Below are 15,810 nucleotides of genomic sequence, written 5' to 3' on the forward strand. Positions count from 1 at the left end.
CCTGCCAGCCTAGTTAGCTTAGCTGGTAGTGCGTCTGCCTTGTAAGCGCTAGGCCGCGGGTTCGATTCCCGCCCGGGGCGGTCATCCTCCAGTTCAAGCCAGACTAAAGGGACGGCCAAAAAAATGAACGTGCCCGTGCGTGACCGCATGAGCGTGCGTGACTATTTGAGTGACGTGTTCACGCATGCCGTGCAGGTTGCGTTTCCAGAGCTCGGGGATAAGACGGCCTCTGTGGCGTCTACCAATGAGAAGTATGTGCACAAGTTTGGGGACTTCCAGTGTAACGATGCGATGGCCTTGTGCAAAATATTCAAGGATAAAGGTGAGGATACTATTTTCACTAGGTCTAAAGGATCTATCATGCTTCAAAGGAAAAGCACAGGTGTTCATTATGGTTGAATGTGGCCAAGTAATTTTGGCTCAGTAATTGACCATTTATTTAAAAATGTCAAATGACCTTTTTTTTTTTCTTCTCTCCAGGTGAAAAGAAGAACCCGTTTGACATTGCCCAGTCGATAGCCTCTGTCGTGACGTCAGAACTGGCAACCAACCCATCTCTAGCCAAGGTTATCGACAAGATAGAAGCGGCCAAGCCAGGCTTCGTGAATGTGTTCCTATCCCGAGTCTATGCAGGAGAGCAAATGAAGGACATCATAGTGAATGGCGTTCAGCCCCCCACCCTGAATAAGAAGCTGAGGGTACTCGTTGACTTTTCGTCGCCCAATATCGCCAGGAAAGGTGGTTTTCTCTATCCTCACCTTCCCTCACAAATACATGATATTCTGATCTCCAAAGTTTCCGAATGCTAGGTACCTATACCCTTTCAAAGGTATAATAGATGTCTGCCGTGCTAGTTTTTCGATCTATAATATTTGTAAAAATAATAATAAATAAGTTCTAATTTATTCTGAAAGATATTTCCAATCATTCGAACACGTCATGTCCCTAACCCATATCCATATCTAGTAAATAGTCTTCAATATTCACCCTCCCAAAATCTTACAATTCCACCCTCAAATCTTACAAAAGGAAAGGTGCAAGGGAAACAACATGAAGAACTCTCACAGAAGCATTTCCAACTTCCTAGTTGCCCTCAGCACAAGATGACGCAAATGCATGGCAAATAGTCTTCACTATTCACCCTCACAAAATCTTACAATTCCACCCTCAAATCTTACAAAAGGGAAGGTGCAAGGGAAACAACATGAAGAACTCTCACAGAAGCATTTCCAACTTCCTAGTTGCCCTCAGCACAAGATGACGCAAATGCATGTTCATCCCCCTTTGGAAAATCCCCTTGTACTTTTTTGTCTTGAAAAGCAATAAGCGCGGGGTGGATACTCCTGCGATATCTCAACCTGATACCCCCTCGTTCTTGTGCTGTCCCGAAATATTCCGTCCTCCCTTGTAGATGACTGTAATAGTCAATCTTTCACCGTTTACATCCAGGGGGTTCAGTTCTTTCATATTTATCTAGAAGTAATAAGGTGCAATATTTATTCTCTTTGTGTGGGGGGTAAAAATCGGAAGTGTCCTTTTTGTGCAGCATTTTTATCACTTTCTGAAGGTGAATAGGCTCCTCTTTTGTGCAGAAATTCGGAGTCATCACTGTCATTAGCTGTCGAGTCTTAAAAGTAAGCTGGATCGACTTTTTTTTACGTGCATTTTTTCAGTGAACAATTAATTCCGGCTTTGTGTGGGGGAAAAAAATCGGAAGTGTCCTTTTTGTGCAGCATTTTTATCACTTTCTGAAGGTGAACAGGCTCCTCTTTTGTGCAGAAATTCGGGGTCATTACTGTCATTAGCTGTCGAGTCTTAAAAGTAAGCTGGATCGACTTTTTTTTACGTGCATTTTTTCAGTGAACAATTAATTCCGAGTTCTTTTGGGGAAAATTAAATCGTGGCATTCCGACTTGCACTATTCGCAGGTAAATTTGATCACCTACTAAAAAGACCAAAAAACTTCCTTCAAGTAGATACCTACTTACCCTAAAGTCGAATTGAACTAACTTGTGCGGCATTTTCTATTTTTATAAAACTAAAAGGTGTCCCTAAACTAATATCTGAAATTAAATCGTGGCATTCCGACTTGCACTATTCGCAGGTAAATTTGATCACCTACTGAAAGGACCAAAAACTTCCTTCAAGTACCTACTTACCCTAAAGTCGAATTGAACTAACTTGTGCGGCATTTTCTATTTTTATAAAACTAAAAGGTGTCCCTAAACTAATATCTCAATCAAAAGCCAAGGTCCTGTGATTAGAGAGCTCTTTTAACGAAAGTTCTTCGGAAGTAGGAAGGCTTTTCAGGGATAGCCAATGGACCCCCGGTTCCTTTTTTATGCGAATTAGGTAGATGTTGTTTTATTGGTGTAGTAAAGTCATCGGCTATTTAAGCCCTATGTAATTGCGATCTGATCAGCCCTTTTGTGACTTTCGAAATGTTCTACTATTTGCGATAAGTATGTTGTTTTCTAATTCTCGGAGTTGATTATTAGGTCATTTTCCCTGCGACAAGTATAGTAATGGCGTAACGATTGTCCCGATTATCCTTTCAGATATTGCCGTGATGTATTCCCTGGACTAAGCTCAGGATGACAGGATCAAGTGGTATCCACGGTAAGAGTCGAAAACGCAAGCTACAAATAGGAAAATATGTGTGAAAAATTTTGCCTGCGGGGCTCAAAATTTGATTGGACTGCATTTCTGAAAAGTTTGGGGGGGTGCTCTCCTATGGACATAATTATGTGGCCCACGCCCCACGAAGTACCTTCCATAGGTATAGCATGTGGCCCGCATACACATGAAAGTTGGAAAACCCTGTCCTAGCACTTAGAGGACAGATACATTACAATCCAAACTAACAAGTTGGGTGCTTTTAACTTTGAATTCTCACTAGGTACCTGCATAACTGTTTGCAACAAGTAAGTACATACTTACACTTTCATCTGTCTGATAGTTAAATTTCTCGAACTTTTCCATACTAAACTTTCAGCTAGGGCTCTTTCCTCATGTATTACTTCACAGGTACTTCTTGTAACACGTGTGAGCTTCTTCCTGGCAAATATCAGCACCCAGCACCCACAGGTTCAACTTCCAGGTAAAAAAAAAAGAAAAAAAAATGCCACAAACTCCACAACAGTCACAGAACAAAACCACACTTAATTTTTTTAAAAATCCCGCGGTCGCGATTGTTTACATTCAAGGAGGTTAGATCGTGGTGGATAAACAGGGTACCACGTCCTTGAAAGTGAAGCCAAGGTCTTTTTCTGGAGAGTTTTGGCAAAGGGAGAGAGATTTTTCGATAGCAATAGCAATAACCCTAATTAAGCTGATTTGGGCTCTAGTTTGGAGTACAAGTAATTTCTTCCATAGCTGTTGCCATAGTTATTTCTACCGGGGCCCACTCCCAATATATTGGAGGACACATTGAAAATTTTTACGAAAGAAAGAGAGAGACTTTTGAAATGTTTCCATTTACTTAGTTTTCACTTTAGATTATATTTTAGAGTAAAATAAAATTACATAGGAGGAACTCTTTGTAGGAGAGTTACATTGATAGTAAGTACATTATCTAGCTACTTTTACTTTTACCAAATGAAAAAATAAAATTACCACCATGATATCTCCTTTTATCTACATTTCTACACCCATTTAAACATTATACATATACCTTTTACTTTAAACGTAAAAGTTAATTCCATTCATAAGTTATCTAATTATCTACCTACCTACACCTAATTATCTACCTAAAATATTCGTCCTCAAAAGGAGCTTGGGACAGACCTGTACCTCAACAAGAATGGTATTTGAAGTGGTCAAAAAACCAAATTAATCTAGCGGGGATATGTCCGGATGGAAATTGTCTAGCGGGGATATGTCCGGATGGAAATTGTCTAGATCTTCTTGTTGCTTGGTATCATTTACTTACCTATTAGTACTTTTTTCAACCTGCTATGTACGTGTATCTAACAAAAGTAAAACAGTACCTAGAGTTGATACAGTCCTGGTTTCTCAACCTATACAGGGTGTTCAACCTTAAAGTGCCCCATAGGAAATTAACCCGTAAAATCAGTTTTTTGTCCCATAAAGATATTTGCTATAAGTTGCACCATTCAATTCGGCGTAAAAAATCACATGGAATTGACTATTCACATGCTTATTTGTTGATGATTCACAGAAAAAAGCCAGCCGTTCCGAGAACGAACACTATCCCATCAGGATAAAATACGCCCCGGGTGGGAATCGAACCCGCGGCCTAGCGCTAAATAAATTGAAAGAAGCAAGTGAGCTTGAAGTTTTAGCTCATTTTTTTTCTTTTTAACGCTATACCTCCGACCGGTTTGTCCGATTTTTACCAAATTTTTCAAACATGCTCAACATCTAAATGATAATGAAATTGGTCATTGGGGACATAATCATGTCTTTCGGAGGCCTACACAGGCAGTTATTTTCCTTTAGGAAAAGCAAGACGTTGTGAACATTTTGCTTAGCAACACGACGCGACGTGCATACTGCTACCATCAACCTTTTTTTTTTGTTTGTTTTGGCGGTCGGCCTCGACATGTAATATCGACATGTGGACACACCTTAAGAAGCAGGCTTTTCATATCAGGGAACGTCACAGCAGGCTTTTTGCATCGAGTTTCTCGGGGATTTCCACCAGCTCCTCAGTTGTCCTCACGAGGCTGAGTGCACCCCAAATAGCCAACATCAGATCAGAAGGTCACTTTTTTTTTTGTTTGTTTTGGCGGTCGGCCTCGACATGTAATATCGACATGTGGACACACCTTAAGAAGCAGGCTTTTCATATCAGGGAACGTCACAGCAGGCTTTTTGCATCGAGTTTCTCGGGGATTTCCACCAGCTCCTCAGTTGTCCTCACGAGGCTGAGTGCACCCCAAATAGCCAACATCAGATCAGAAGGTCACCGTCCGTAAGAATGACTTTTCCAGCCCGGCTCAACAAACTTGCAAGAAACTCGACTCAGAAGTACCTACAGTCGAACCTGTCTCATTGGGAATCCAAGGGATCGGCAATGTTTTCCCATTGTACTTATCCAGGGTTCCCAATGAAATTACAAAATGTTTCTCAATAAAATTATAAAGTGTTTCCCAATTACCTTTCCCATGTCCGTAAGAATGACTTTTCCAGCCCGGCTCAACAAATTTGCAAGAAACTCGACTCAGAAGTACCTACAGTCGAACCTGTCTCATTAGGAATCCAAGGGATCGGCAATGTTTCCCATTGTACTTATCCAGGGTTCCCAATGAAATTACAAAATGTTTCTCAATAAAATTATAAAGTGTTTCCCAATTACCTTTCCCAGATGCGGATCATATGCCAAATTAAACAAGCTGTGCCCGTCCCTCCGGGAATTTTTTAGCCCGTAGTTTACTCGATCGTGGTTAAAGAAAATTAGTACCTATGTACCTACCTATTTTGATTAATATTCAGTTTATTATTACTCGCACTGCGTGCTCGGGAGGTTGCGTATACGGTCGTGCTGCGCGCTCCCGGGGCTTCGCGGTGTTGAGCATAGTTTCGCCCTTCGCGCTCCCTATTACTACATTATATATGTATCTACATACTTTCATGTACCTAATGATTTAAAATCAAGACTAGAGCCCGTTCTTCCTTTATTCCTTTTAATGTTTCCTAATAACTACCAATATAATTTTCAAGACACCCATCCATTTATTGGCCTTGCTCGGCGTAGCTTAACATGGATGACGCTAAAACCGGTCTTAAATCAACGACTGAAGTGTTATCTAAAACTTTCTCGCTTTGAGTTTATAGGTCGTCGCGACAAATTTCAAGATCAGAGCTCATTTGTGGAAATGTAAAAAAAAATCTCCCAAAAAAACATTTTTCTGATTTTTTGGCTTTTTGATTATCTGAACAAAATTTGCACCACCTCTTTCGTGTTCCTGGTAAAAAGACCTTTAATTTGATATATATGTAGGTCGACCAGGTTTGGATAAGTCCTTCTATGGGGACAGACAGAAGTGTGAGAAAATGTGAAAAAATCCCCCAAAAACCAGGACGGGCTAAAAAGACAGGACTTGTACTTAGTACAACAGACCGACATCTTTTGAGGAATCTTTTTCATAAATCTGGAAAGGTTATCCCGTAGGAGCTTTTCGATGTAATCACCCTGAACATAAAAGTAAAGAGACAATAAAATTCTCCTCCCTTTTCTGCTTTGAAAACAACTCAATCACATACGGAGGAAACAAATAGTTACTTACATCGTCTTTTGAGAAATTTCGGAAGGCCCTACATTTAGGTAAGTTTTGTACAAATCTCAAAAAGCTTCGCGGGCCACAAAAATAGTCTGGCGGGCCACTAGTTGGAAACCCCTGTGCTAGGACATGGGTTTGATTCCCCGCTAGAGTGAACTTTGTCCTGTTCTTGGAATGGTTGGGTTGCTCCTATGCTGGCCTATTTCTCTACTTTGGGATGATGAAACATCTGTTGTTGGAGTTCCTTCTACATAGAATCAAATGTTGAATCAAAAGTACACAGAAAAATATCCATTAGGCTCCAGTCTATTGTCCACAGTCTGAATTAATATCATCACTAATTTTGTACTGAATCATAACAATTTTTGGAATGCTAGAGTATTTGCAGACTGAACAGTGTCCACAACTGATTTTGGTACCTACATAAGTTTTGGATTGGCCTCAGTCTATCTACTTTCATCACAATTTTTTTTATATATATTTTATTATTATTATCTAAGAAACGTCACAACTTTCACATGAATATGAAATGTACAAACTTAATATATTTTTTCTTGTTAATTTTTAGGAATTGAAACTGAAAGAATTCATCAGTAAAGTAAATGAGCTCTCTACCAAAGGATTCATCAGTGAATCTGCCACAGAAGATGTGCTAGCTGCTCAGCTGCAGAACACTAAACTAAAACATAGGCTTGCTATTCTTCAGAGGGTAAGTTATTATCCTGATGGGATGTTCTTGGGCTTTCTCCTATTCTGTCCTCCTTCTGTCTTCAATTTTGGGATGAAAAGACCAGTTGATAGCAGTTACAGTTTGGGATGATAGCAGTTACACTTCCCTCTGTCAAATCTCAAAAAAAAAAAGTAAAAAAAGTTATCTCCATAGTCAGGATTATAATTGAAGACTGATCATCAATAATGTGCTAAGTGCCAAAAATATAAAATATGAGTTAGGTACGGATTCACATACTATCTACCAGTGAACATACTCTGTAAAACGCGCTAAGCTCCACAACGTTCCAAAAAAAAATTAAAAAAATCCTGAAAGATGGGGGTAGTGGAATGTGCCCGTGGTAAACCAGGAAGAAAAACCTCAATATTTCAGTTTAAACTTTTTGGCACTTAGCACATTATTGATGATCGGTCTTCAATTTGATTTTAAGCTTGATTTAAGTCTAATTGGTTGATTTCAAATTTTTAGCAATTAGATTGCTTAATCCAAAAGAATCTGAACCAAGTTTAAACTTGGATTTTGGTCTCAGCCATGGCTTCATTCTTCAACAATAATCATAGTACAAGACACCCAGTATTAGCTGCTTGTAAATCCTGTGTTCACACTGTATATTATATTTTAGCAGCTTGATTTTCTTATCAGATGATTGGTTCAACAAAATGCTCCCGTCACATTGTTTGTTGTTGATTGGTGTGACTAGTTTCCTATTTAGTGTTACCCATGGGATTCATGGTTCACATACAAGTACATCCGGATACTGCAATGTAATTTCCAATATTTTAACTATTTTACTTGAGCATGTAGTTTTTAGACATGTGTAGATATCCTTGCTAAAATAGCTTTTGAAAGGGAGGGGGGACATAATACTCGTAATTACTATTATTTCTGTTTTTAGTGAGTCCAAATGGATTAAGCAATCTCATCCAAAGGATCCTCTTGTATTTGTATTTACTTGTTATTATCAAATAAAGAAAATAAAACGTTACCTAAACACACTGTTTGATTAATCTTTTTTTTTTAGATCATTTTCAAACCATGCCTCATAACTTTGTCAGCTAAAATGATTCTGTTCCAACTTCACAGGCTATTGCTGAGGAAGAGAAGAAACAAGGCATCTCATCCTCCAGTTCAAGCCAGACTAAAGGGACGGCCAAAAAAATGAACGTGCCCGTGAGTGACCGCATGAGCGTGCGTGACTATTTGAGTGACGTGTTCACGCATGCCGTGCAGGTTGCGTTTCCAGAGCTCGGGGATAAGACGGCCTCTGTGGCGTCTACCAATGAGAAGTATGTGCACAAGTTTGGTGACTTCCAGTGTAACGATGCGATGGCCTTGTGCAAAATATTCAAGGATAAAGGTGAGGATACTTTTTTCACTAGGTCTAAAGGATCTATCATACTTCAAAAGGAAAAATATACATGGGTTTTACCCGTTGATTTGTTAATCAATCAATCAATCAAGGAAAAGCACAGGTCTTCATTATGGTTGAATGTGGTTTGAGTCGGGCCAAGTAATTTTGGCTCAGCAATTGACCATTTATTTAATTTATATAAAAATGTCAAATGACATTTTTTTTTTCTCTCCAGGTGAAAAGAAGAACCCGTTTGACATTGCCCAGTCGATAGCCTCTGTCGTGACGTCAGAACTGGCAACCAACCCATCTCTAGCCAAGGTTATCGACAAGATAGAAGTGGCCAAACCAGGCTTCGTGAATGTGTTCCTATCCCGAGTCTATGCAGGAGAGCAAATCAAGGACATCATAGTGAATGGCGTTCAGCCCCCCACCCTGAATAAGAAGCTGAGGGTACTCGTTGACTTTTCGTCGCCCAATATCGCCAAAGAAATGCACGTGGGCCATTTGAGGTGAGAATTGAATCTGGTAGATACCTAACCAGATAATCACCTCTTAATGTACCTACCCTATCTCTTTCAGGCAAGAAAATAAAATCTGATTATAGGTAGGAAAAAAAGGAGCTGGTTGTAATCTCCAGGAAAAAGTGAGCCAAAAGCCTGATTGTCTGATATGACGGCTCCTCTCCTAGAAGTGAAAAAGAAGGTAAATTTTGGCCAGTCAGATATTTGTAATTAGGTGATGTTTCCCTGGTAAACAGGCCGTGGGTTCGATCCCAGCCGAGGCATGGAATCCTCATTTGAGAATTTGACCACATATTAATTTAGCTCTAAGGGTTAGGTGGTAGAGAACGCCTCCGGCGTTAATTTCGCCTAGTGTTTATCTGCCACTCAAGAGTCTATTATTATAACAATCTCCTTTTTCTTCCTAGCCTTTTCCTAATTAAATAGGGTCGGCGTTTCTTGTCTGTCTCTTCCAGGCAGCCCTATTGTGTACCTCGTGTCCTGATATTTTTTTCTTACCCAGATCTTGATTCACTCAAGTCTATTAGTATATCACAATGGAACCATTGGATTCCTTTTTGTATATATTATTATAACACAATTGAACCAAATGGCTCCTTTTTGTGCCAGATCCACCATCATTGGCGACACGATATCTCGTCTCCTGGAATACCTAGGTCATGATGTGGTCCGTCTGAACCATGTAGGAGACTGGGGTACTCAGTTTGGAATGCTCATAGCTCATCTGCAGGATAAGTTCCCTGACTATTTGACCAAGTCCCCGCCCATTGCGGATCTGCAGGCCTTCTACAAGGAGTCGAAAAAAAGGTTGGTGTGATAGTTGTGACCTTGCTGCTCTTTTCACTTTTTATTACATTCTAGCTGGGGGACTTTAAACAGAGAGTAGACCAGCTTAGTCTGGCTAGAGGACTTTAAACAGGGAGGATACCAGCCTGAAATTCCCGTTGCTAAAGATATTGCAAAGGTTGAGTGCGAAGGGCATCCGCTCGAAAAATTTTTGTGACCAAAACCAAATAACCCAAAGCAATTGCCTTATCTAAGGCCGATTTAGAGGCTGACGAAGAGATGATTTTCCAAGATAAGCCGGTCCAGGACACATTCCCACCTCAATCCAACTTGAACCAAGCTTCGAGACTGTTATACACTCAACTTACGCCCCTTTTGCATCAATGACGTTTTACATTCCATATTCTAGGTTTGACGAGGATGAAATATTCAAGAAGCGTGCATACCAATGTGTGGTAGCCCTGCAAAGGTTTGATCCAGACTATAAGAAGGCGTGGGAAATGATATGTGATGTGTCCAGACGAGATTTCCAGAAGATATATGATCGGCTGAACGTAACGCTGACAGAGCGAGGGGAATCTTTCTATCAGAAACATATGGAGCAGCTGGTCCCGTATTTGGAAAAGAAAGGTAATCTTTCTCTTGTAAATTAGTTTGACAGAAACGCTCGATGAATCATGTAGACCAAAAAGCTTGGAAGAGTGTCTGCGAACTTTATCCTGAAATTATAAAGGTCGTTTTCGAAACGGCAGACTTTCTCCTAGCCTGTCCTTCTCTCTTCGATTTCCGGACGATAAGACCTCTTTTGTTGGTACGATTTTCTCTATAAAACCTCTTTGAAAATAAACTGATAACTACCCATCTAAATGAATAAATGAGTAAGTAAAACACACCTTTATTTCTCTTCTCAGGATTACTCGAGCTGGATGACGGTCGGAAGATCATGTGGGGCGAGGACCGGGGTTCGATTCCCATGACCATTGTCAAATCCGATGGCGGATTCACATATGACACGTCCGATTTAGCCGCCATCCGGCAGCGGATTGAGGAGGAGAAAGCGGATTGGATCGTATATGTGACGGATCTGGGGCAGGGGGTTCACTTTAGACTACTGGAAGAGTGTGCTAAGAAGGCGGGCATTCTGAATCCAAACAAGACGAGGATGGACTTTGGGACCTTAACAGTTCCCTCTATCAAACCTCTTCAAAATATATTTCGGGATTGAGTTGAATCCTGAATCGACCTGAGTTTCATGCTTCGGCTGGGAGTGAACCCTCGCCCTTATGCATCTCTTTCAGGCAAGAAAATAAAATCTGATTATAGGTAGGGGAAAAAGGAGCTGGTTGTAATCTCCAGGAAAAGGTGAGTCAAAAGCCTGATTGTCTGATATGACCATAGATCGGCTCCTCCCCTAGAAGTGAAAAAGAAGATAAATTTTGGCCAGTCATATATTTGTAATTAGGTGATGTTTCCCTGGTAAACAGGCCGTGGGTTCGATCCCAGCCGAGGACCACATGTTAATTTAGCTCTAAGGGTAAGGTGGTAGAAAATGCCTCCGGCGTTAATTTCGCCTAGTGTTTATCTGCCACTCAAGAGTCTATTATTATAACAATCTCCTTTTTCTTCCTAGCCTTTTCCTAATTAAATAGGGTCGGCGTTTCTTGTCTGTCTCTTCCAGGCAGCCCTATTGTGTACCTCGTGTCCTGATATTTTTTTCTTACCCAGATCTTGATTCACTCAAGTCTATTAGTATATCACAATGGAACCATTGGATTCCTTTTTGTATATATTATTATAACACAATTGAACCAAATGGCTCCTTTTTGTGCCAGATCCACCATCATTGGCGACACGATATCTCGTCTCCTGGAATACCTAGGTCATGATGTGGTCCGTCTGAACCATGTAGGAGACTGGGGTACTCAGTTTGGAATGCTCATAGCTCATCTGCAGGATAAGTTCCCTGACTATTTGACCAAGTCCCCGCCCATTGCGGATCTGCAGGCCTTCTACAAGGAGTCGAAAAAAAGGTTGGTGTGATAGTTGTGACCTTGCTGCTCTTTTCACTTTTTATTACATTCTAGCTGGGGGACTTTAAACAGAGAGTAGACCAGCTTAGTCTGGCTAGAGGACTTTAAACAGGGAGGATACCAGCCTGAAATTCCCGTTGCTAAAGATATTGCAAAGGTTGAGTGCGAAGGGCATCCGCTCGAAAAATTTTTGTGACCAAAACCAAATAACCCAAAGCAATTGCCTTATCTAAGGCCGATTTAGAGGCTGACGAAGAGATGATTTTCCAAGATAAGCCGGTCCAGGACACATTCCCACCTCAATCCAACTTGAACCAAGCTTCGAGACTGTTATACACTCAACTTACGCCCCTTTTGCATCAATGACGTTTTACATTCCATATTCTAGGTTTGACGAGGATGAAATATTCAAGAAGCGTGCATACCAATGTGTGGTAGCCCTGCAAAGGTTTGATCCAGACTATAAGAAGGCGTGGGAAATGATATGTGATGTGTCCAGACGAGATTTCCAGAAGATATATGATCGGCTGAACGTAACGCTGACAGAGCGAGGGGAATCTTTCTATCAGAAACATATGGAGCAGCTGGTCCCGTATTTGGAAAAGAAAGGTAATCTTTCTCTTGTAAATTAGTTTGACAGAAACGGTCGATGAATCATGTAGACCAAAAAGCTTGGAATCGTATATGTGACGGATCTGGGGCAGGGGGTTCACTTTAGACTACTGGAAGAGTGTGCTAAGAAGGCGGGCATTCTGAATCCAAACAAGACGAGGATGGACTTTGTTGGGTTTGGCGTGGTGTTGGGAGAGGACAGGAAGAAGTTCAAGACTCGCTCCGGGGATACGGTGAAACTGTCGGAGCTCCTGGATGAAGGTAAGAATGAGATATTGGGATATACGTAAAGGTGTGTCCACTCAGTCCACACATAGTCGACGGCCTTCAATCGATGTGGATCAACGGCCGGTCGACTATGTGGCCTAATGAATGATAGCATAAAACTGGATAGTTAGGTATTTTAATCTCGGAGTCTAACAGATCAGTTGCGCTTACTTGGGTGATGTTTCAAAGTCATAAAGCAGGAAAAATGAAGACCAACGGAATTTTTCTTTTTCCTCTACGACTTCTAGATCCCGAGATAATTCGATTAAAAAATACCGGTAAATCGTGAACTTTGACGTCACGGCATACGCTCCCGTAGGCGATGACGTCACATGAAATGTCCCGAGCAAAGCTCCTTCGCAGGCAACACATTAATGTGTTTGTGCGCATACGTTTCTGCTCCTCCGCAAGCGCGCTTGCATACTGGCGCTACCGCTACCTAGCGGACGAAAAAAACAACTGCGTAAAGTCTGACGTCACACATCTTTGAACTCTTTCATTAGAACGGAAAATAAAAATTGAATTTTAGACGAAAAAATAAATGTAAAACATTTATTTTTTCGGAGTTTTGACCTCAAATTTGTATTTTTCCCAACTTTTTACATAGGAATCGACCATTTATTTATAATTTTTACCCATTTGCAACGGCTCCATTGAGCTCTTATTTCTTTTAATTCACAAAAGTTGAAGTGTAAACTAAGTTAAGCTCTAGGATTTCCAATCTGTACAAACCTGCAAAGTTAGATACCTACGCCTATCTACAGCTCCTTTTCATAACACCGGTCGTCTCTAAATGTCCAGAACCATTTTACTTTCTCACTCCCAGGGCCCTTTGATGCCTAGAAGGCTTTTTGCGACGTCAACTCCATTACTCCAATGTGTCCTTTTCTCCAGATTGCTCACGTAAAAACCATATTTCTTCTGTTCAGGTCTCCGCAGATCCCTGGACAAGCTGAAGGACAAGAACCGTCACACGGAGCTGACACCCACCGAATTGAGTGAGGCCCAACAAGCTGTCGCCTACGGGTGTATCAAATACGCCGATCTCTCGCACAACCGCAACCTAGACTACGTGTTCTCCTTTGACAAGATGCTGGATGATCGTGGCAACACGGCAGTGTACTTACTCTACGCGTACACCAGGATCGCGAGTATCGCTCGCACGGCGGGTATAAATAGCGAGGACCCCCCAGAGCCTGACCCCTCTCAGTCGGAAGTAGAGGACAGGTGCTGCCCCTCGCATGCCAAGACCCATAGGAAACCCCCCTTCACTTACACCGAGCTTATTGAACAGGCCCTGAAGGAGAATGGACTTTGTTGGGTTTGGCGTGGTGTTGGGAGAGGACAGGAAGAAGTTCAAGACTCGCTCCGGGGATACGGTGAAACTGTCGGAGCTCCTGGATGAAGGTAAGAATGAGATATTGGGATATACGTAAAGGTGTGTCCACTCAGTCCACACATAGTCGACGGCCTTCAATCGATGTGGATCAACGGCCGGTCGACTATGTGGCCTAATGAATGATAGCATAAAACTGGATAGTTAGGTATTTTAATCTCGGAGTCTAACAGATCAGTTGCGCTTACTTGGGTGATGTTTCAAAGTCATAAAGCAGGAAAAATGAAGACCAACGGAATTTTTCTTTTTCCTCTACGACTTCTAGATCCCGAGATAATTCGATTAAAAAATACCGGTAAATCGTGAACTTTGACGTCACGGCATACGCTCCCGTAGGCGATGACGTCACATGAAATGTCCCGAGCAAAGCTCCTTCGCAGGCAACACATTAATGTGTTTGTGCGCATACGTTTCTGCTCCTCCGCAAGCGCGCTTGCATACTGGCGCTACCGCTACCTAGCGGACGAAAAAAACAACTGCGTAAAGTCTGACGTCACACATCTTTGAACTCTTTCATTAGAACGGAAAATAAAAATTGAATTTTAGACGAAAAAATAAATGTAAAACATTTATTTTTTCGGAGTTTTGACCTCAAATTTGTATTTTTCCCAACTTTTTACATAGGAATCGACCATTTATTTATAATTTTTACCCATTTGCAACGGCTCCATTGAGCTCTTATTTCTTTTAATTCACAAAAGTTGAAGTGTAAACTAAGTTAAGCTCTAGGATTTCCAATCTGTACAAACCTGTAAAGTTAGATACATACGCCTATCTACAGCTCCTTTTCATAACACCGGTCGTCTCTAAATGTCCAGAACCATTTTACTTTCTCACTCCAAGGGCCCTTTGATGCCTAGAAGGCTTTTTGCGACGTCAACTCCATTACTCCAATGTGCCCTTTTCTCCAGATTGCTTACGTAAAAACCATATCTCTTCTGTTCAGGTCTCCGCAGATCCCTGGACAAGCTGAAGGACAAGAACCGTCACACGGAACTGACTCCCACCGAATTGAGTGAGGCCCAGCAAGCCGTCGCGTACGGGTGTATCAAATACGCCGACCTCTCGCACAACCGCAACCTAGACTACGTGTTCTCCTTTGACAAGATGCTGGACGATCGTGGCAACACGGCAGTGTACTTACTCTACGCGTACACCAGGATCGCGAGTATCGCTCGCACGGCGGGTATAAATAGCGAGGACCTGCGAGTAGCTGCTCAGTCGACGCCGGTGTCTCTCGAGCACGAGAAGGAGTTCGCGCTCGCTAAGACACTCCTGCGTATGAACGACGTCCTCATGTTGGTAACGCGAGACCTGTGTCTGCACCATCTGTGTGAATACCTCTACGATATTTCCACGGCATTCTCGGAGTTCTACGATAATTGCTACTGTATTGAGAAGGATGCTGAGGGGAAGATTAAGACGGTACACACCGGACGGTTGCTCCTCGCTGAAGCGACGGCGAAAGTGATGAAGAAATGTTTTGATATTTTGAATATTAGGACGGTGCATAAGATGTAGACTTGTGTAAGAGTTGAAATGCTCTGTACCGCGATAAAAAAACGTTTAACTATGCACAAATATTTGTCTCTGATGTCATTTCTCATATCTCTGAAGTTATTTCTCAGGAAGTAGATTGGTATTAATAACCCAGTTCCACCTAACTGACATAAGAGTTAAAATGCTCTGTACCGCGATAAAAAACGTTTAACTATGCATAAGTATTTGTCTCTGATGTCATTTCTCATATCTCTGAAGTTATTTCTCAGGAAGTAGATTGGTATTAATAACCCAGTTCCACCTAACTGACCTAACCCATTAAAGTTATGTTGCTATTACTATCTACATATATCTATCATTGTTATACGC

General features: G+C 41.4%; 1 protein-coding gene across 1 annotated transcript; it reads left to right on the plus strand.

The window, feature by feature from the left end:
* The first annotated feature begins 87 nt into the window (after positions 1-87).
* On the plus strand, positions 88-15,604 carry LOC103514924 (arginine--tRNA ligase, cytoplasmic-like). Its single transcript, XM_026827571.1, has 10 exons — positions 88-322; positions 481-794; positions 6,814-6,954; positions 8,059-8,332; positions 8,562-8,838; positions 9,460-9,657; positions 10,046-10,266; positions 10,548-10,804; positions 13,859-13,952; positions 14,888-15,604. Exons 1-10 carry the CDS (start codon positions 124-126, stop codon positions 15,460-15,462), a joined length of 2,550 nt encoding a protein of 849 aa, XP_026683372.1. The 5' UTR covers positions 88-123; the 3' UTR covers positions 15,463-15,604.
* Positions 15,605-15,810: the final 206 nt, after the last annotated feature.

The sequence above is a fragment of the Diaphorina citri genome, unplaced genomic scaffold (assembly GCF_000475195.1).
Source record: "Diaphorina citri unplaced genomic scaffold, Diaci psyllid genome assembly version 1.1 scaffold46, whole genome shotgun sequence".
In the NCBI taxonomy this organism is placed as follows: Eukaryota; Metazoa; Arthropoda; class Insecta; order Hemiptera; family Psyllidae; genus Diaphorina; species Diaphorina citri.